This window comes from Notothenia rossii (assembly GCF_949606895.1).
Source record: "Notothenia rossii genome assembly, chromosome: 7".
In the NCBI taxonomy this organism is placed as follows: Eukaryota; Metazoa; Chordata; class Actinopteri; order Perciformes; family Nototheniidae; genus Notothenia; species Notothenia rossii.
The window spans coordinates 6,732,630-6,755,694 of NC_136905.1; the positions used below are offsets into that span (position 1 = coordinate 6,732,630).

The 23,065-nt window shown below is 38.9% G+C and overlaps 3 protein-coding genes across 4 annotated transcripts in view; 2 read left to right on the top strand and 1 right to left on the bottom strand.

Moving 5' to 3' along the window:
- Positions 1 to 1,763: 1,763 nt before the first annotated feature.
- On the top strand, positions 1,764 to 6,376 carry LOC307013567 (fucolectin-like). Its single transcript, XM_079640978.1, has 2 exons — positions 1,764 to 4,168; positions 4,355 to 6,376. Exons 1-2 carry the CDS (start codon positions 4,018 to 4,020, stop codon positions 4,447 to 4,449), a joined length of 246 nt encoding a protein of 81 aa, XP_079497104.1. The 5' UTR covers positions 1,764 to 4,017; the 3' UTR covers positions 4,450 to 6,376.
- A 5,095-nt stretch (positions 6,377 to 11,471) lies between these two features.
- Positions 11,472 to 23,065, bottom strand: part of LOC307046635 (uncharacterized protein) — a 29,047-nt gene continuing 17,453 nt past the window's right edge. Inside the window, exons 2-6 of the mRNA XM_079693099.1 lie at positions 14,888 to 14,963; positions 13,949 to 14,249; positions 13,154 to 13,302; positions 12,204 to 12,483; positions 11,472 to 11,704 (exon numbers count right to left, since the gene is read on the bottom strand). Coding sequence (XP_079549225.1) covers positions 11,551 to 11,704; positions 12,204 to 12,483; positions 13,154 to 13,302; positions 13,949 to 14,249; positions 14,888 to 14,951 — 948 coding nt within the window. The 5' untranslated portion in view covers positions 14,952 to 14,963 and the 3' untranslated portion in view covers positions 11,472 to 11,550. The remainder of the gene's footprint in view (positions 11,705 to 12,203; positions 12,484 to 13,153; positions 13,303 to 13,948; positions 14,250 to 14,887; positions 14,964 to 23,065) is intronic.
- LOC307046642 (fucolectin-like) overlaps positions 14,970 to 23,065 on the top strand; it is a 41,901-nt gene continuing 33,805 nt past the window's right edge. For both annotated transcript variants that reach the window (XM_079693108.1, XM_079693109.1), the window contains exon 1: positions 14,970 to 15,861. The gene's annotated coding sequence lies outside the window, so the exon portion shown is untranslated. The remainder of the gene's footprint in view (positions 15,862 to 23,065) is intronic.

Sequence of the window (23,065 nt, forward strand, 5' to 3'; positions counted from 1 at the left end):
GTTGCCTCGCTTTTCGCCGAACGGAATTGTGGGTAGCATAGCGGTCCGTCTCCGCCGTCTCCGGCGGCAGAAGTTGAACAATTTTCAACTTCTGCAGCCGGAGACGCCGGAGTAGCCAGCGTCAGCCAATCAAATCCCGTTTACGCAAATCTGACAGTTCAAGCGCTAGCCAATCACCGCAGTTCATTTCCTCATATTCCAAACGAGAAATTACGGTAGCAAATCACCCGGTTCTTTACGACCAGAACTATTTACTGGGATACAAACCGGAGGAACCAGGCATGGAGGGAGGTGGCAGAGACAGTGGGTGAAACTGGTAGTTTTTCGCCTGTTTGGGGAGTTTATATATATATATATATTGCTCGCATAAAATCCCCGGTTTTTTTGCTTTGTATGCCGGGGGCGGGACATTCATGTGATTGGTTGTTGGGCGCGGTGCTCGAATAAAATCCCCAAGATTCAGACACGCCCAGCTCCAAGCTTTTTTTGAAGCTGTAGTGTGGACGGGCCGTAACAGAGGATCTCTGTGGCTTCAGGCTTGATCGCCGTTCAAATGACAGCATTGGTTTCCCCAAAAGTGGGAAGGGCTCTCATATATTATTCAAAACCATTCTATTTATTCTAACGTAAATTACATGCCAGTGTTTTATCTTTTTATTTCTTCGTCTTTATTTTAAATCGTATAATGTCGGACTTTTTTTGCCGTCTGTGAGGGAAAGAAATGGGGCTCAGAGCCTCAAAATACTGAAATCTGTATTTTTTAAAATCTTTTTTTCCTACTAATTTGTTATTCTTTTCTAAATAACACGCTGTTATTTACTCAACAATAACACATAATTATCCTTGTTTTTATTTATTCGTTTAATTCCATAATCTTGGGCTTTTTAGCACGCTTTTTAGCCCTAAATAAAGTCACAGGAAACAGACGTAGGCCTATAAAGGACATTTTGAGCGAAACACACCACAAACCACCCACTGAACAGATTACCCAAGATCCTCAGCTTGAAGCTCGTTGATTGGATGTTTTAGCCGCAATGCATGTTGGGATATGATGTTAATGCGATATGATATCCGAAAACATTTAAAAAATAATACTTTATTCCGAGTGTTCTTGCTTTTCTCTTTTGAAGTCATCACATAACTGCATTTAATACACGGTTCGGCTGCATTAAATATTACATATCTACCGTAGTTCTCTATTTATAGAGTCCTGATGAGAAGACTTATAGACAAACATGAGGAACTGCCGCCAACACTGAAAACGTGACGTGGATCATAAATATATCAGCAATTAAACAACATCTTACATTTCTTTTCACACAATACATCTCTTAGCAGTATCAACACTAATTCGTCTGACTTTTATATTTGATCCAATTGGTAGATAGGCTGTATTTACACCATAAAGGTGCACAGCTGATAGAAAGGGACACCTGGTGGTTGAAGCATGTTATTGAATTTCATTATTTTTATTATTAGATATTAATAGGATCCCTAAAAAGTATATTCATTACTCGTTATTCTCTACTAATAGTTAATTAAAGACTGTATATAATGACTATTTTGCACATCCCTTTCAAGATTTCAAGATTTTCTAAGGTTTATTGACATATCATATTCACAAACGGTGTAGTTATGCAATGAATGAAAAACTTGGGTCGCAGGTTCCTCAATAGTGCATTACCAGACATCTATCAGCACTTATTTTAACTAATATTATACGTATGTATTATACTCTTATAAGATGTATGTAGATATTTCATCTCCGGCCTTGTCAGGTATTGAACAATCAATAAATAAAGAACACAGAATTATTAAATATAAAACACAGAATTTGTGTGATTATACTAAATGATTTACAAATAAACACCACTGCATATTTACAACTGTTACACATGCTGATGTAACGCAAATGTTTCCAACTTGGGATCAATAAAGTATATCTTATCTTAAGATGATCGATGGCTACTGCCATATTTGCAAAATGTGCCTCTGAACCTTGACAAGTGCATGTTTTAGGCTTATCAATTAATGTAATGTAATGTTATCAATTAACAACAGGAGGGGTCACAGACATAAGACCAGCTGTTAAATAAAGCTCTTCTGACCTTAGCTGGCATGTGGGTATATATTAATGCTGCCCATTAAGGGCACAAGCAATTTTCACTCATTTATTAATTACTGTATATGTTTTAAATTTGAGTGTTTCCTATCCCCTAAACCTCCAGGGATGTACACAGTATACTGGCAACTTATTATTATGGGAAATACGAAAACGTCTTTTAAAACTACAACTCCCAGTAGAGACGTGCCATAGATAGAGAACATGTTGCAAAACACAATATCGATAGCAGCGTCCCTAGCAACAAGTAACAAGTAGTTAATAATAATAAAAGACATTAAGACAAAGGCATTTTAAACAGTCATTAAAAAGCAACATAATCTACCTGCATTGCATTACTCTAAACGTGTAATAACGTGCTTTAACCAGTAGGTGGTTCCGGTTAAAAAGCTGTCAAGTTCACAATGTTAACAAAATAAAATATACTGCTGTTTCTGGTTTAGTTTACAACGGATATATTTAGTTATTGTTTTGATATTTAACACAAAAGCGATGGAAAAAACCCACAGCAACACAGAAAAGATGGTCTTAACATGACCCAGCGGTCTAGTAGTTAATAAAAAACAATAATATCAAAACAAAATATTACAACTAACTTTATTGTGAAATTCAAACTGAACGGTAAAAGAATAGTTTCCGGTCTATTCTGAGCCCGATCACTGTAGATAAATAAAAATAAAGAACTAGGACAGATGTGTAATATATTTAATGCAGCCGAACCATTTATTACAATGCATTAATGTGATGACTTTCAAATAGTAAAGCAAGCACTGCTGAATAAAGTATGATTTTATCTTTTATGAAATGTTTTTTTATTATGGAATGCAGTTGGAGGTCAACCAATCACAGAGCTTGAGAACTAATCACGGGGTTTGTCAAACAGAGAAGATGGTGAAGTCCTAAACGATAGCTGGGGATTCTGGGTAGTGTAGTGTCTTCTGCCATCCTTTACTCCGAAAAAATATTTGTTTCTCCGAATCGAAGGGGAAAAATTCAAAAGCATTGCACACAATTTGAACCAATCAATGTTGTGTAATCAACAAGGAAAATCTGGTGTTTTTTAGTCGATGAGTAGTGCAGATATCATTGTAAAATCAATCGACAGTAATGGGAATACTTACTTCCGGGTGTACATTTCTCCGTTATCCAATGTGAATGCACGCTCACATTGCCTTTAAGGGCAGCCGACCCAAACGAATGCCGTGCTTCCATGAGCGTCAAATCCCGCCGCAGATGGGAATACATTGCAATCAGTTGAAAGCTATTTGCGTCCCTTTATGAAGCTGAAGGAGCCTAGGAGCTTCACAACTGCACGCCACGGGACCCTGACCAAACGTCGCTCCTGGACGATTATGGAGTGAGAGTGTGTTGCCAGAGGAAACATACAGCAGAGAACTGACCCCTTGGTAAATTAGGTAATTGTTTGAAAAAGAAAATGCACGTAGATTACAGATTTTTCATGGAGGCATAAATAAACATTATTGTTGGAAAGCTCTATCAGACAACAATTGACCAATCAAAACTTGTGTGTGTTGTGGATTTTTCACGATATAGTGTCAATAAAATATCCAGTGCTGTTGATTGGGATGCTATTTATTTTTAATTAGTGACTGATTCCAAACATCTTTACCGAATGAACTCAAAAGGAGGTGATATGTCAATGTTGTGTGGCAAAATGGCAAAACATTGATTTTTTCAGGTTCATTGATTACATTTTTTTTTCATCCACCAAATATGTATTTATTTCAAATGTCTCATTCATAGAAAATGTGACCTTGCGTGGAAAAGCAAGCCAGTCTGGGCGTCATCCAGACCATTATGGAGATGCAGACAAAGCTATTGATGGAAGCCGTGAACCTAACTATCATCATGGTTCATGCAGCGCTACTAGCAGGATGACCAACCTCTGGTGGAGAGTGGACCTGCTGGAGTCCTACATCGTCACCTCCATCATCATCACCAACAGAGCAGACTGCTGTGTAGAAAATACGGGGAAATACGCTATACTCTGTGAGGTGGAAGTCTACGGGTATCTTGCTCCAACTGGTGAGAATTGAAAACAAAGCCACTAAATATTAGATCTTCCAAGTGTTGAATCCTCATCTATCTATACAGCTGACATCACACCAGAGTTAAAGCTCTATGAACTTGAATGAACAACAAAGGCTAAATGCAGAGCATCATGAAAACTAATGATCAATGCTGATGTTTGCAAATGTGTTCTGTTTGCAGGAGAGAACCTGGCACTCCAAGGAAAAGCCACTCTTTATATGTCTATGGGGGAGGCCGTCCCAAAGCTTGCTGCTGTATTTACTCCCTCCACGTGACAGGAGGGAGCCTCGTTGAGCTGCGAGTGTGGCTACAGACGGAGTTCACTCCGCCACGGAGGGGTAGGGTCGAGGGAGTGGTTTGGGATTGGGCCTCAAAGTCAATATATATAAGTGGTCATGAACACATCTGTCCATCAGAGTGCTGCTGTGCCTCCTGTCATCATTAATGGACGTCTCTTTAAAATGACCGCTCAGAGGAGAGGAGTTCTCATTTCTCTTACTGACTGCTGCTTCCCCTCCTCTCTCCTCGGTTCCCCTCCTCAGTCCTCCGCTCGCATCTCCTGTGGGCGGCACCAAGTCTCGAGGAGAGGAGTCGAGGATAGGAGTCGAGGAGGGGAAATTTGAGTATTGAGAAACCTCTCCTGTCTTCTGCACAGCTAATCAGCAGCTGATCGGTATCTGCCTGTGCACCTGAGTCTGATGGCTGATTGGATCCTCTCACCCTCAGCTGGCCTATCAGCAGCCAGGGCCGACCATAAAGGAGGCACCCAGGAAGTCTTCTCTCTCTCACCCTGGGCCTGTTGCTGATCAAGGAGCCTGCAATTGACTGCCTTGTTATGAAAGTAATTCTACTTTGTTTGTTCTGACCTTTGATAAATGTGTGTGTGTTGAGAGGTGGGGGAGTTAGGTAAGTCTGGGGTACCCTGTACATTTCTCATCACGTAGGTAACTAATGTTAAGATACACTAGGTTAGCGAATTGTTGCCACCCCTGTATTCTGTTTTATCCAGTTCTGAGGGTTTTTGTTTGAGTTTTGGTTTCAAAGGATGGATGTAGAAATAGGCCTGGTTTTGTTATGCTTATTTCTTTTGTTTGGCACAATCTCCTTTGACTCCTCCTCCTCACACAAAGAGTATTTCTGTTTAATTTCGGTTCAGTTAGGTTTACAAGGAATACAACTTTTGTCAACCTTTACACTGACTCCCTCATTATTATTGGTTGTTGTGTGTTATTGTCTCCAGGTCCCCTAGACCTTAGTGGGGACGTAACACTCTCCATGAATGCATACCAAAGCCAAGCAGAATCCTTCAAGTTGCAAAGTGCATCTTCAATGCTGTTTCAACTGTTTCATTTATAGAGAATGTGGCATTGCAGAGTGAACAAGTAAATTAGTTGGCATAGACCTCATGTTAAATCAGCCAATACATTAAGGTCAATACGTTTCCATATAATTATATTCATCCATGCCAATCAATGTGCACATAAGTCCATCACATTTTGATCGCTTCTCTAGTTGTTTTTAGTTTTTTTACTTTTCAGCAGTAATATTATGTTCCTGAGAATGCAAAGTACACACATTATCTAATCAAACCAGGAAGTTGTGACTTAAATGATCCACTTGGCAGATATTAAACTCTTCCTGCAGATGTTTCCCTGTCACCTGTCTGTTTAAGGCCAGCAGGTGGAGCTGTTTCACACAATCTCTTCTTTTTTAATGTGTACAGCACCATCTTCATCTTCAAAAAAAGATCGCTAGAGATTGTTTTTAATGAGGCATGCAAAGAAGTGTAGGCTTATTGAGAAAAGGGATTATTCAGGTCTAAAAACAGGTAATTGTATTCATGCTTTTCTATTCTGACAGAATACTGCCTGGGCACACAGATAGGGAGACACATTTGGAAAGAGTTGGAGAAAATTGTACACAAAGCATACAAAATTATACGTAGCTGCCATTTCTCTCTGATCTACAGGAGCATAACATTCAGAATTTTGGCCAGATAATTGTATTTAGGCATCAGGTTAATCACTTAAGGATTTAGCTCTATAGTTGACTTAGTACACTTTCTCAATTAGCTGCCATATTATATTATTTATGTTGATTATTTTGACTAGTGTTGACCTGTGCCCTGTTTTACAACTGGATGCTTATATATTTGAATGAGAAGTATCTGTTGACTTAGCAATACAGTTTTTCACTTCTTAATCCAAATGAGCTTTATCTGCCCACAAGCACAAGGTAATCTGTGGGTAAATCATCAATGAATAACAACATGGACTATAACTGCATTTGGTTGTGCAACCCTGTGTTGCAGAATAACAAAAAGGATTTGAGTAACATTTGACTCAATAGGTAAAGGTTTCCAACTAAAACTCTGTATGAACAATCTGAAACACATCTTTCTGCATGGATGCATAAATAAATAAAAAATAACTATTATTAAAGTTATATCTTATGCGTAAAAAGTACAAGTTAATCTAGCCTGTGATGACCTTGTGTCTGTTATTGCTGGACACCCTAAACACATTTCCTTGCAGCCAATTTACATAAAGTTTCAACTGATGAGTTAAATATCAAGCCGTGGTCAACACAGATTTGAACTGCATTCATTAAAATGAAGAAACGGCTAATTGCATGCATTTCCTGTTCCTAATGGAGCTCTCCTCTGCAAAGACACATTTATTAAAGCTACATGTGTATTAACTCTAACATAAAATACAGTCGGACTCACCGGCCTGTTAACATCTTTAGAAATATTCATATACGCTATAAATTGGCAAGTCATAAGAAGATTGGCAGTTATTTCAAATGTTAATGAGGTTCTGTGTATAGTTGCAGAAATAACAACTCTGTGATAAACCATTCCAGTTAATTTTATGTTGCGTTGTATCCTTCTATAAAAAAACTATTTAAACATTTGCTAATGCTAGCTGGTGGTGCATCCTTCAAGGGTCAAAATATATCTCCACAACTTTACTAGACCCCTCCGTTGTTTTCTGCAGTTTCATCTCACCTCAACATATTGTGTTAATTTGGCCAACACACTAAGGTAAATCATATTTCATATCATTATTCATTAATGTCGATCAGAGTGTACAGAAGTCCATCAGATGTATCATCGTAATCTTATTAAGATTAAAGTGGATCACCATCGCATAATATCAAAATCCTCACACAATCAATCGAGGTCAATCAGTTTTCATAATATTCATGTAAACCATTGTTGAAAGCAATCCATCACACTTTCAGTGCTTCTCTAGTTTTCCTTTGTATATTTATTGACCTATTCTCTCCCACTTTGTCCTCATGTGGTTTCAAACTGAATGCCTTTTCAGCAGCAATCTAACCTTCCTGAGAATGCCAAGAACACTCATTACCTTATCAAGCCGGGGAGTTAGGCCCAATGAGATCCACCTGGCAGCAAACCAGCAACATCAATATTTTCTAACTCTGGTGTTTTATTTTTATCTGACCAGGAAGTACGACCATATTTTGTGTGGAATTGACAATAAACAGCAGGTGAACACAACTGTTGCGCCATGTCTTAAAAACAAGGCGTAGCTTATAAAAGAAAAACAAATCATAAACAAAGTCAAAGTCACCTTTACTGTCAATCTTTCAGTTTGTGTGTACAGACAGAGAGATCAAAGAAATGTTTCCAACAATCCCGAATACAAATATACAAATATGTATATCCTATATATACACAATCGACAGACACATATAAATATGCAAACCTGCATATTTATATTATTGCATATTGCATTCTTCATCAGCATTTTTTTTCAACTAAGCTTAAGGTAATACACTTGTATTAACTAATGTAATAATATGTCTGTCTGTCTGTCTGTCTGTCTGTCTGTCTGCCTGTCTGTCTGCCTGTCTGTCTGTCTGTCTATCCGTCCGTCTATCCTGTCTGCCTGTCTGTCTGTCTGTCTGTCTGCCTGACTGTCTGTCTGTCTGTCTGTCTGTCTGTCTGTCTGTCTGTCTGTCTGTCTGTCTGTCTGCCTGTCTGTCTGTCTGTCTGTCTGTCTGCCTGTCTGTCTGTCTGTCTGTCTGTCTATCTGTCTGCCTGTCTGCCTGCCGGTCTGTCTGTCTGTCTGTCTGTCTGTCTGTCTGTCTGTCTGTCTGTCTGTCTGTCTGCCTGTCTGTCTGTCTGTCTGCCTTTCTGCCTGCCTGCCTGTCTGTCTGCCTGTCTGCCTGCCTGTCTGTCTGTCTGTCTGTCTGTCTGTCTGTCTGTCTGTCTGTCTGTCTGTCTGTCTGTCTGTCTGTCTGCCTGTTATCATGAATATAACGTTGTAAATAGTTGCTGATCCCTGCTTGATACACATAATAAGCCTTATCTACATACAAGGACAAAAACAAGCCATAGATGGTCAATCCTCAACAAACGACAGAATGTGCCACGATAAGATGTGCACATAAATATCCCTGTGATGTCCTATTCAAATCATATTCATCAACACAACATAAAGAGCAACTCCTCGTCTTCTTCTGAATAAAGTCAAGGTGTGTGGTTGTTGAATACTGTTGCTTTTGGGTATATAGTTTGAAGGGTTGTTTCATATTTTGTGAACTTACTCTGCACTGACATTTAAGGATTCACACATGTATTGATATTGAGTCATGTAATTAACTTTTATGTTTGTCACCATCAGAGCAATGACCCACATTTCAGTTCTGCTTCTCCTGCTGGGGACGAGCTCAGCTTACACCTATCGTAAGTAGGAGCTATGCTTACATGTCATATCTTTGTTATAAAACATAAAAATCCCCCTGTGATCTGGCCAAAGCTGCTTCAAGTACTACATAAAAAAACAATGAGAGATAAGGGCTCTATTTTAGAGATCTAAAGTAAATGGTCTTAAGTGCATTTTGAGTGTGTTCTACTTTTACAAATGTTTTGTTTAACTGCCTACAACTGGGCACAAAGTAAAGTTCAATGGGCTCGTGTTTAGTCTCTTGATTAGGCTATTTAAATGCGTATTTTGGACAAAACAATAATTTTGCCAATTTTTTTAATCAGACTTTTGTTGCAATCTCCACCAGTAAATCTTGACGTCATGCAAAGTGTGATTTCTGCTTCTTCTAGCAGGTTTTGGTTAATCACCGGCATCCAGGCAGGTGAAACTGTTGAGTTGAGTAAGCCATGGAAAATACTTATTTCTAATTGGCTGACGGGTGTACGTTCAAATGGTATCTCTAGTGAATAGCCAATAAAATACATTTCATTTTTGTTTATCGAGTTAAGCAGCAGGTGGCGCAAATTCTCCATTTTGAAAAAAAAACATTAAACCATTGCAGAAGAGATGATGAAGCAATTCAAAGAGCACCAGTTGAAGTTTAAACAGTGAAAAACAACGCGTGAAGGTCACATGAGATCTATGTGGAGCACTGAGGTGAATTATTTTATTTTCTATCATTTAATCATCTCATCGGCGTAGCAGAAGCTTCAGTGGACATTTGAAGTCACATGCTTTAAAATTAGTGTAGACTGTACCGACTGAAACTGACGGCAAGGTTAATTATTGTGGAAGGATGGACTCCATCCTGCAAAAAAAAAGGTAGCGCAGAGAGGGAAAGGGAGAAAAGAAAGAAGCGAGGAGGATGCACCGAAATTTGCAAAAATCACAGATTTATTCAGAACCCCCCGTAAGGTATAGAATGACGAAGCAGAACAATAATAAAACATATATAGTAAAATATAATATAACAGTATTTACATTGCATTTGATCCGGGGTTAAACTCTGGATTGTATTTTGCACTAAAGAGGAAATATTATGTAAATGTTCAGGTTCATAGTTCTATCTCCTCTAATGTGGCACAACAACCTATATATCACACTACAGAAGAGGGGAACCCCCTACAAGCACAATAGGGCCTCTTTAACTGGTGCTGGAACGAGTGTTTCTGTATGGTTCAATCATGGCAGCCTGTGTTCTGTATTTGATGGTAACCACTCATGTGTGCATTTTAGGACATGGTTATGTATATATATTATATATAATCATTTAAAATATCTAAATTGACTTGAATTTCAGGACAAATAGTGTGTAATTCTCATGAACTTTGTCTTCCTTTCTCTTCGCTCAGGCCCGGGTGCAGCATGCCAGAGATCTGGGACATTGAGGATTCCCAAAACGTTGGTAAAGTTCCCCTTTGCACCCACATGTCCAGAAGCTCACGACCCCGCTTCACCACAGTCTTCTCCAACGACATCTACAAAGTTCTCAAAGTCTCCAAAGATCTCAGATAACACCGTGAGATGGACTAGTTCAGCACCTGTTGATCTTTCACTAGGTTTTGATCAGTCACTGCCATTGCTGCTTTTTACTCGAAGCCCAACGGTCCCCCCTCTTTGCGGTGCTCTGATTCACTGAGCGGTTGGACATTTCGGCCCTGACTTCTCAGTATCTGTGGACTGTTGCCAACCATCGTTACTGCTGCATTGTTTTCATACAGCAATGTTTCCATTACGCCAAAAGGTTTCCTAGCTTTTTATTGTTCCCTTGGTTCTGTCATATAGAATCTTTACTTTCGGAAATGGTGTTTTCAAAGACATGCTGTTCATACATCAGTATTATTTCTTAATGTTAGGAATTTATGTTCTTTGACTTTGGCTTAAGAAGTACATTTTGTCTGGCAGGCCCAATCATCGATGTCCACATACTGTGAAGCAATACCCTTTGCAAACTTGACAAAATCTGACTTCTTCTATTGTTCTGCACAGTGTTGATCTGGGGAAAGATTCTTCTGTAGTACGCTATTTTTATAATTTATAATTCTTCCCGAGAGTTACTAATGAACTCACTTAGGTTTCCCTCTCCCAGCTATGGGATAGCCAACTGAAAGCTAGCTGAAAGCCAACTGACAGCCAAATTCCACTGTAAAAAAAAAAACATTAATTCAATTGCAGGCTTTCCCCATGAGAGGGCGCTTTCTACAGAAAAACACATAAACAGCTCAGGCATACAGAGGACACTTTGTTTGGGCCTCCAGACATACATTAGTTGTTTGAACTTTAATATTGTCTGTGGCCCTTCAGTTATCAAGATACCACTCTGACAGACATGATGGGGATTGATCTTCTGATCTAACTTTGGGTAAGAAAGCTTTCAGATGTCTTTTATAATATTTGTCTATTTTGTCTGTATTTAAAAAAAAAAAAACTTGCCTTCAGAACCATTGCTTTCACTGTTCTTACATTCCCAAAAGGTGTACAAGTCCCGTGTAAAAGCAAAAGTCAAGGCAGACTTTTGTTGCAATCTCCACCAGTAAATCTTGACGTCAAGCAAACAATGAAATTTAGGATGCACATTTTATTTTGGATGCTTTGTGTACACATTACAGCATCTTTGCAAATACATTACATTGAATGCTAATCCAGTGCAGAGCCATACACCTCCACCTCACAGAGGGTCAAGTACTCCTTTCTTCCAGGGATACCTATGTAAACATAGCGGCCGTCCATCCCGTTGGGAACCTGGAACACAGCGGTTTGACCAGCCGGGATGCTGGTGATTACAGCAAACCTGTAGAAGAAGCAGAAATCACTACATTAACCTCAGGAAGGGTTTATTGAAGTAACAGGCTTTTCATTTTAAGTTCAACATGCACTCAAAGCGTCATTAGGTTTCTGCGCTTTACTTGGTTAGAATGTTGGTTGCAGATCTTTTAATAAGGTCTTGATAATGAACAATATTTATATTTCAGTAATGTTTAAATAAATGTTTTCAACTCATGTCACAGAATCACAATGGACGACCCTCGGTCAGGCCTTTAATTTGGCGACCTTGGTATTTGTCCATTTCTGTGATCAGATCAGAACACATTGGAGGAATCATTCATACATGAAGGGTATTCCCGCTCCAATCCTATTTCTTGGCAATGTAAGGATTTTTAATCCAAAATGTATCACCAGGTAAACTTGAGAGAGAAAAACTGAATAATGTTCCTCAAACGTGTTCCAACAAAATACCAATTTAGTGACTATTTAATATTAGTATTGTAATAGGACAGGCTTTAAGTTACCTGGGATTGTCAGCACCATTGTTTACAAGAGAATCTCCAATGCGGATCTCGGCTCCATTGAGTCGTTCGTGGAATGCATCTCGGTTGGTTATCTTTACAGAAAACACTTTGTGTGTTTTGGGCAGAGCCAGCCTCCACCAGGGGTTCAAATCATCTTTTGTGTGAGTGCAGGAACTCTGACCCCAGTTGGAGTCCCGATTCCCATCAATGGCCTTATATGCATTGCCAGTCTCAAACACTGATGACTGTGCGGCTTTTCCTTGAATGGCCAGGTTCTCTTCTGCAACAAAAAAACAAAACAACGATTTAGTTTAAATCAATAACATGTATGACTCCTGATGCAGATTGTTTTTTATTATTCTGTTTCACCATGACTCTCAAAACATTTGATTTAATTTGCCGTCAGGATGAAGGACATAAAAGGGATAACCCCACCATATGTAAACAAATAACTACCATATATTATTTATTATTGGAAAAGAGGAATTAAAGTAATTATACTGTAATCTATAATATATTGAGTCTATAGTTAAAGTTATATATAACTACAACTGCACTAAGTTGAACTAAATGTCAGTTTTGTCAAATTAAACTTTATATAAAATAAGACCTGTTTTAGTAATCATAAGTGACATGAGAGGCTGGTACATCCTTTCTCTTTTTCCTATTAATGGCAACATATTTTACAACTTGAACATCATGCTGGATTGAAGAAGACTTGAAACAAACAATTGAGATCATAAACTAATAGTTACACTCTTTCCATCAGTAATAAATCAAGTGAGTTGCAGGAAAAATGTTCATAGACTCCTACACAATCAGACCTTTAGAAAGAATGGAGGTTTAAGGCACTTCTGCATTGAGTTCACTTTTCAGCCACTTGGCTGATATGAGAGTTCCTTGTTTGGATGGAAATCATACATTATTTATGTAAGATCTCAAACCCTCACCAGTTGGGGCATGGTACCCGTAGACTTCCACCTCACAGAGGGTAAGGACCTTTCCTTTACCCGGTATACGCACAGTCACATAGCGTCCCTCCACACGATCAGTGAAAGTCAGAGTGTTCAATCCCTCTACTGTAGAAATTGTACCAGACCTAAAAGAAAGAGAACAAAAGTGAGAAAGAAAGAAGAACATGAATGACATGTTATACCCCTAAGGCTTCAGCAGTTAGATAAAAGGTAACTGGTGATTTCATCATAGACTTCTATACAATCTGACTCCTTTTTGCAATCAGGGGGGCACCCACTGCGAGATATTAAAGACGATGCAAGTTTAACGCACTTCAGCATTGCCTATATTTCTGATAAGCAATGCAAATAAGTAAAATGACATGGTTGAAACATTTAGGAACAGTTTCTATGAGAATCTACTGGCAGAGGTGGGTAGTACATTTACAGTTCAAAACAGTCAAATCATATAAATACAATTCAACTTGTAAAATGCTTCTTAAAGCATGAATATATCTAGAAATGTCACATACATATGTACATTTAATCATTAAGTACATTTTGCTGATAATACTTTTGTACTTTTCCTTAAGAAACATTTTGAATGCAGGGCTTTCCCTTGTTATGAAATATTTAGAAACTAGGGTATCTGTACTTGTACTCGAGTAAAGCATCTTAATACACCTCTGTCTACTGGTGGTGAGCAGTTAACAGGGGAGAGGAGAAAATAAACAAAATGCTCAGACAGTTACACAAAACAAATGAATCAAATGTGTGCAGGAAATGTCTTACACTGGGTTTGATGCACCATTGTTGTCTAAAGAGTTGCCGATGTGGACCTGTGCCCCGTCAAGCCTTTCTGAACAGCAGTCTCCTCTGTTGGAGATGATGACGGAGGTGACGATGTAGGGCTCCAGCAGGTCCACTCTCCACCAGGGGTTGCTTTCTGTAGTAGTGTGGCTGCACGATCCATAATCAAAGTTATTCTCACGGTTTCCATCAATAGCGTTGCTGGCAGCTCCACTTACGTGGTAATATGTGGAAGCATATATAATCTTTGACTGGGTCGCTTTTCCGCGCAATGCCACGTTTTCTAGTAAAGAGAAAGTTGAATATATAATTATAATACACACATTGGAAAATGGTTTAAGCTACATTATTGTTACCTTTGAACGGTGATCATTAAAAACTATTCCATTGTGAGTTGGGTTACGCTTTCTGAATGTGCAGCATGTTGCTTCAGCATGCACGTGTTGCCAACTTGATACAGATGTTTATCAGTGTTTTTATGTCTATCCATTGTTTTATTTCCAAACACTGAACACGTGCTGATAAATTGGAGATTTAATGTGTTTTCTGTATTTGTTTGTGTCGCTTTGCTGGGATTTCTTACATGGCGATGTGTTCACAGTTACATTTAAACAGTATTACCACAATAACAATAACTAGTTATTGGAGCAGCAACACATACAGTATCTAATGTGAGCAGTGAGATTACAATATGTTATGCATTACATAACTCTTTTTTTGGAGCTAAAGCTATAATCTAGACCAGTGGTTCTCTTATAGAATGGAGACCAGCTCAAGGGGTAAACGAGGTTGGGAACCACTGATCTAGACAATTAAACTTACTTTGTATAAACATGCTTTTCTTGCTAATGGTCAGCCTTACATTCACTTCCCTGTTATGTTTTATAGTGAAGACGTCATATACTAACGATTCATACTCACGATAAGTGGAGGCAGAGCACGTCTCCATGAGGAGCATGAGAAGGAAAACACTGAGTTTCATCATTCTGGATGAGACCTAGGGTAGTCATCAATAGAACATATTTAACATAAAATACATTTCTTTGTTATTTCTGAAAGTCATCATTTAAGAAATGAAAATCAGATCTAAGTGTATTGAAATAGTTCGATTTCAACACCTGAGCCTGTTTTTCAGGTTTCAGGCTCGAAAATGACATTCCCAGAACAAATGACCATATCTTCCCTTTTAAAAGGGTTACATTAATAGTCTTTTCTCTCAAAGTAATGATAAAACTGTCAGTTGGATGTAGAAAAGTCAGTTTCAATATAGATGTTTTTATTTTAAAGAAAATTCAGATTGAACATGGTAAAAAAACTGTAAATGATAGTGTCCGTCCAAAATATATTTTGTACTTATAGTGAAAACTAACCTTAGATGATGGGTTAGTAGACTAAAAGCTTTAGGAATCCAAAGTACAACATATAATAAGTACCATGTATCAAGATTGATGCAAAACAAGTAATATTTGACATTTTTAGACAGATTTAGCAAAAAAACTCTTCTGGGGCCATTTGGGTGGATTTTTCATATCTCTGGCTCCCCCTGCTGGATTTTGACATGTGACATCTCTTTCTAACCGTCAGAGCCAATGGAATCGAGGGGAACTCCCACATAGTCCTTATTTGGTCATGTGTGTGTATTATACTGCCGCATAGCCAAGACCGGAAGCAGCAGCCACTCTGGTGGCTACCATTAGCAGCTAACTTTTGCTCTGTGATTTTTACATAAAAATGGAATTATGGATTATAAATAATTCCAATTATTTCACAGAAACTTTATCAACCTATGGATTAACCGATTCAGCCGCGTTTTTTCTCGTTTTAATGCCATTGGACACGTATTTTGATCAGTTTAACAGCTACGGTGAGACGATCTCCCTAGAAGCTACGTAAAGGTACGTGTTGTGATGTCTGTCTTTGCTTCCCCTGTCGCAAATTCAGATCACTCAGTGATGATACTATAGACTTAAATAATCTGTGGAACCTCAGCTTTAATTGGATATCTTGTATGTGCAGCTACGATAAGTAATAAGGGTACTTTTATCTTGAGTTCTGTGCCAATGTCCGTTAGCATTTTTCGCTAAGGGGTCATTTAGATGCTTCTTATGAGACTTGTGTTTTGTTTTGGTAAAAATGGTTTATATCGTCAATTAGCTGAGATTATTTCCGTTAATCTGGTATAACACATTAATAGGTTCTTAAATATTAAGATCCCCTGAGACACAGTGTCCTGAAAAAAACAAACAGGGTACCCGCCGGGGCTTAACAGGTTAAGACCATGATCCCGCCCCTTATGTCTTTGACCAATGGGAAGTAAAGGTTAAAGTTGAACATATTTAATAAAATAGAATTGGGAGGGATGAACCACTCTTTAATGGTCACAAATGCAGAGCACACAGCACACAGTGAAATGTGTTCTCTGCTTTTAACCCATCCTAGTGCCAGGAGTCTAGTGCTAGGAGCAGTGGGCAGCTATTGTAGAGCGCCCGGGGAGCAATGGGAGTGAGGGGGGAAGGGGGGTCCGGTGCCTTGCTCAAGGGCACCACAGCAGGGCAGGAGGTGAACTGGGACCTCTCCAAGTAGCAGTCCACACTCCATAGTTAGGTCTGGTCGGGTACTTGAACCAGCGACCCTACGGCTCACAGTCCAAGCCCCTACTGACTGAGCCACTGCCGGACTAATACAACTGTTAATAAAATTAAAGCTGCAATTTGAATGTATACTTTATGATGAAGACCTTTCACGAAGAACAACAAATAATATTACTTTAAATAATTAACAATGGGGAAGAGCTTGGTTAAATCCTTGACTTTGATTGGATATTCCTTCTCTGAGAATACTTGATTTTTCGTAACCTGTCTGCAAGATACAAAACATCCCTGACACGTATTTATGTATGAAAGACATCAAAAAGTGTATTCTGCCTGATAGGTCCCCTAAAAGGAGGATAGTGCAACACACAATCAGGTGACAGGTCAAAATGCACCAGAGTGAATTGAGAAACTGCAGCAGAGAGCAGGAGTTTGCTTCCTAAAAGGCTAAATTGTACAAATATGTTTTGAGTTTTTTTTCCAAAGACTTCCACTGAGCAGGCATCCCTGATGTCTCTAGGTATTTTTGTTCCATAGCTTTGGGGCATAATTAACGAAAGCTGCATCACCAAATGTCTTTTTACGGCTGTTTCTGGGAACCTCTAACAAACCAGCCGCAGAGGAACACAGTGTTCTTGACGGCTTGTGGCTGACAAGGGAGTTAGCAATATAGCTAGGTTCTTGCCCATTAGGGCCTTATATGTCAGGAGGGGGACCTTCAAATCAATCCTAAAGTAAACAGGAAGCCAGTAAAGAGCAGCTAAAACTGGACTAATGTGTTCTCTCTTCTTAGTTCTGGTTATCCGCAGAGCTGCAGAGTTTTGGTTGAGCTGAAGTCTGTCAGTCGTTTTTTCGGGAGGTCACTGAAAAGTGCATTTCATTACTTGTGACCTCCGGTTTCATCCCAGGAGTAAATCTCCCCAGATTATTTACCAGAATTTCAGTTTTTGCTTTTACTAATTGTTTAATACATTTTAGGGTGTAAACTTTTTCACACTTCTAGCTTTTCAAATGTGAAGATTTTTTGGGATTTAGAGTTTTCTTTTATATATCATGCTTAAAAACGTTTACTTAAGTAGCATTCTCAATGCAGTATTTTCCTTGCAATGGAGTAATTTACATTGCAGTATTAGTACTTTTACCTAAGTAAAGGAGCCTAGTACTTCTTCCACCGCTGCAAAATATTAATATTAATACAAAATGTTTGAAACATAAAATATTTTTAAAATAAAATAGTAGGAATGAGAATTGAAATGCTTACCCTGATTCCCGCTGAGAACAAAATAACTGAGTCGAAGTGACTTGATCTCAGAACTTCAGGAAGTGTCTGTAGATAAAAACCCTTAAAGCTGAGCTATTTGTTTGATATCTTCCCCCAAAGTCAATCAATAATCATGATCAGCATCCAATCACTGAATGCCATGTAGTATACTCCCAGGCACATGAACCCAGTTCTAGTCAGCAGATCAAGGTTCCAGTGGTCATCTAAGGACAACTGATGAAACATTCATATGAGTTCATGTTTGCGCAACCATTGCTTTAATCACAGAGCGATAACTGCACTGATCCAACAGTTTCATTTAACGAGGATATAGTTTATCACATTGACATATATATTATATATATATATTGTCTTATAGCTACAAATGCAAGAGAAACATATGTTTATATGATGCTGTGTGCAGAGGTGGGAAAAGTACTCAGATCTTCTAGTTAAGTAAAAGTAGAAGTACCAAAGTGTAGGAAAACTCTGTTACAGTTAAAGTCCTTCATGCAAAATGTTACTCAAGTAAAAGTAGAAAAAGTATTATCTTCAAAATATAGTTAAAGAACCAAAAGTGAAAGTAGTGATTGTGCAGATTGGTCCATTTCAGAATAATATATATGATATGTTTTATAATGATTGATCATGAAAGTGTTCTCAAAGCTGGTGAAGGTGCAGCTAGTTTGAATGACTTTGTATACTGCAGGGTAGCTTGTGGATTTACTCCAGGTGGAACTAAAGTCTGATTCAACACTTGATTATATTAAACTTCATTAATCCACATGTTGCTGTAGTTGTAGTTTTCAAAAGTTGTTGAAATGTTTCTTTAGAGGCCAGCAGTGTTTTAAGAGTCTTTGGAAAATTCTCTTCCCATGTTTGGAAGCTTTGAAATACAATATTTACTGCATATCATTCAGCTTTCAGCAGGCACACTTTCATTCTTAATCCAGTTATAAAATGACAGAAAGAGTTGTGTTTTTTACGCCAAACAAATAGACTGCCTCTAACTGTGCCCTGTCAGAACCTTTTTGTAAATATCCGATTTCTTTGTGAAACACAACTGTACGGCCTTAACAAGGTTCTCTTTCTGTCTTATTGTATTTTTTGCCAAAGGAAGTCTTGTTATTAATGCTTTCTACAGAAAAACACATAAACAGCTCAGGCATACAGAGGACACTTTGTTTGGGCCTCCAGACATACATTAGTTGTGTGAACTTTAATATTGTCTGTGGCCCTTCAGTTATCAAGATACCACTCTGACAGACATGATGGGGATTGATCTTCTGATCTAACTTTGGGTAAGAAAGCTTTCAGATGTCTTTTTTAATATTTATCTGTATTTAATAAATAAATAAAAACTTGCCTTCAGAACCATTGCTTTCACTGTTCTTAAATGATTGATAGAAACAAAGTATCAGTTGTTTTCTTATGACATAAGACAAGCACATTCGAAGAAGGTGTACAAGTCCTGTGTAAAAGCAAAAGTCAAGTCAGAGGTTTTTTTTGGGTGGTCATTTGGTGCAATGTTGATGCAATCTCCACCAGTAAATATTGACTTCATGCAGACAACATTTTTAATCCAAAAACAAATTTAGCGCCAGGGAAAACTTGACAGAGAAAAACTTGTAAATTACCTGGGATTGTGAGCACCATTGTTTACAAGAGTATCTCCAATGCGGATCTCGGCTCCATTGAGTTGTTCGGGGACTTCTCATCGGTTGGCTGTAAAATAACTAAAGGCATTAAATAAATGCAGAGTAGTAAGGCACAAGGCAATTCAACGTGCTTTACAAAAATGAAAGACATTAAAATTGCCAATGTGAAACGCCACAATGAGACAAAACACAAAGTGTTTGACCAAACATTCCCTCTCAAGTCAGAACTGAGGTCAAATAAACAGTCTCATAGCCCAATATGATCAGTCCACCAGGATCAAAATAATGAAACTAAATATCGGTCCAGGCAAACCAATGAGCACCTGCATGTGTGAATGAGAATGGCCCTGACACCATTTCAGCCCAGATTTAAAATCCTGGCAGGACAAGTTCCAGCTCAATTCTCGCACTGAACACAAACAAGTGAGTGAGGGACTGCAATATAAGAGGGAAAGAAAGAGAAACTTTAAAACTGTTCAATTGTTATGATGTGTAAAGACTGATATTGTTCTATAATCGTCTGAAACTGTTAAGTCATGATGTGAAACGGTTAACAAAGAAAAAGGGAAACTCAAGCTGCTGCTACACTTTATTTTATTTATCTAAAATCAAGCACTTTTAAGATGCACACATTTTCAAAAGCCATTTTATTTATTTTCTCTATTTTATTTTTAAATGCAATCCGAGAGGAACATTACACAGTATTTAGTGTATATCTGTAGAGTTCAATGTTAATTGACAATAAATATTGTTGGTTTTGAATTGTACTTTCTTTATTTGATTGGCAGTCAGTTGTTGATGACATGCAGATGTTGATAAAGCTGCAGGCTACTTCAATATATCACACTAATTCATAAAGCAAGTTAGACATTTTGATGTTCCGGACCTTTGCATGGGGACATTTTCTCTAACTGGACCTCGTTGAATTTTTGTTGAATACCCCTGGTATAATATGTAAGCAAGTAGGGCTATAAACATTCTCAAAATGAAATCAATGTCATTCTAGTACCTCATTCACACCAACGGTGTTTCAGGGCCGGTTCAGAGCTGGAGCTTGAAAAGCACCGGGTTTTCCTGTTCACACCGCAGCGGAGCAGCCTCTTAGCTCCGGAATCCGGTTCGTTTCAAGCACCAAAAAATTGTCCGGCCAGAGCAAAAAGCACTGCATACGTCACGCTTACGTCGAGGCGGGGGCAGAGGCAGGATCAACTCCTGAACGACAACAAAAAGCCGGCGTTTTATCCAGTTTGTACACAACGATGGAGAAACTTAACAAGAGTTTCAGAGTTTCAGTGTTTCTGCCATAGACTCGACTGTATATATAGAGGTTTCTGCTCATGGTGAAGCAACGTGTCTGCGTGTTAAGGTGGAACCTGAGCATTCACGTTGATCACCTCTCATTATAACTCATTATAAAATTAAATGAAAGATGCAACGTTACTCCACACTCATGGTTCAGTCCACCTTAAGAAATAAGACCCACCTCGGAAGCAGTTGTGTTTTAAAAAAACCTTTATTGAAACTATACTTTTTTATAAGAATATAGACCAAACCACAGAAATGACTCCGGAAAAGCTGCAGATAGAGCCATAAGAAATGAATGCAACTGATTTCATCCGCGCGGTTTGGCTTTATGAAGCAGGCACGCAAACGGTTACGTCATGACGCAATGACGCAGCACCAGTCGGACTCTGGGCGGTGTGAAAAGAGCCAGAGCTAAACCGAAGAACTGGTTCTGAACCTGAAAAGCTCTAGCACGGAGCTTGAACCGGAGTTGCGTTGGTGTGAATGAGGTATAGGAGATGATTTTAGAAAGAATTGATTTTAGTTTTTTTCTTTTGCATTGTGAACTTCTCCAGTTCTTCACTTAATCAAGACGAGAGCCGTACACCTCCACCTCACACAGACTCAGAAACTCCTCCCGTCCTGGGATGACTATGTTGACGAAGCGACCGTCCATCCCCTTACAATCAAACGCACCGGCACCACCTGCAGGGATACTTGTGATCACAGCACACCTGGCAGAAAAGCAGAAATTACTTTGTTGAGTTCACTTAAGGTTGGTTTTGTTGCTTTAAAAAAGTGCACTGTTGGCCACATTGGGGCAGCAGAACAAACATTGCAAATACAGGACTTTGGTCACTCACAAAGTTGTGGCATACATGCAAGCAAACATTTGTCTTTTTCATCATCTTTTGGCCACCTGATGAACTCTGTACTGGTCTCCGCGTGATGGAAATATATTGCTCTCAGCTGCTCCAACGCTCCACTGTGTTCACCGGCTAGTTATTAAATGTGTGTGTGTCTGTACTTTGGTGGTGAGCAGCTAGCGTACAGTCCGGGATATCTGAGGTTTTTCTTATTTAAGCAGCCGAAAGCAACGCTACGATAGCAATCATATTAAACCAAAAATTGTCTAAAAAAAAGTCCCACATAAACCAAAAGCAATATACCAAAAGAAGCGTAAAAAGCTGATAATAATAATAATTTTTATTTTTCGTCAGAATTTATGATGGCAACCCTGTCTCTTAAAAATTACGTTCCCACAGAACTAAACTGCATTCTCAATTACGTTAGCGAGAAACGTATTTTCTCCCACGTTACGTTCGTTATGAACGTATCTCAAATACATTTATTTTCTACATATCTTCTAAAAACATATTTTCTCCCACGTTACGTTTCTTATGAACGTATCTTAAATGCGTATCTTAAATACGTTTACTTTCTACATATGTTTGCCATTTATTGTCTTGCTTGCTTGTAATAATAGTCATTTATAAATATCATTTTAGAGCACACATTTGAAATCAGTAGGCGAGGCTGTAATTTCGCCAGCTGTTACTCTCATGAGCGAGGCAGAAAATAAGAGTTTTAACATGCCAAAAAGCTGCTGTGTCGTTTATTGCACCTCAAACATTAAAACAAATCCAGAGTTACGTGTTTCTGAACTTCCTCTAAGAAGAAAGGACAGTAACGGCCCGTCCACACTACAGCTTCGACAGCTTCAAAAACGGTTTCCAACGCGTCTGCCCATTCACTTTGAATGGGGTGACGTCACGTTGCCTCGCTTTTCGCCAAACGGAATTGTGGGTAGCATAGCGGTCCGTCTCTGCCGTCTCCGGCGGCAGAAGTTGAACAATTTTCAACTTCTGCAGCCGGAGACGCCGGAGTAGCCAGCGTCAGCCAATCAAATCCCGTTTACGCAAATCTGACAGTTCAAGCGCTAGCCAATCACCGCAGTTCATTTCCTCATATTCCAAACGAGAAATTACGGTAGCAAATCACCCGGTTCTTTACGACCAGAACTATTTACTGGGATACAAACCGGAGGAACCAGGCATGGAGGGAGGTGGCAGAGACAGTGGGTGAAACTGGTAGGTTTTCGCCTGTTTGGGGAGTTTATATATATATATATATTGCTCGCATAAAATCCCCGAGGTTTTTTGCTTTGTATGCCGGGGGCGGGACATTCATGTGATTGGTTGTTGGTCGCGGTGCTCGAATAAAATCCCCAAGATTCAGACACGCCCAGCTCCAAGCTTCTTTTGAAGCTGTAGTGTGGACGGGCCGTAACAGAGGATCTCTGTGG

Excerpts from the sequence above, each read along its gene's own strand:
- LOC307013567 (XM_079640978.1), top strand. The coding sequence starts at position 4,018 with ATGACCAACCTCTGGTGGAGAGTGGACCTGCTGGAGTCCTACATCGTC. Across the intron at positions 4,169-4,354 it reads CGGGTATCTTGCTCCAACTG|GAGAGAACCTGGCACTCCAA; the intron begins GTGAGAATTGAA and ends TTCTGTTTGCAG.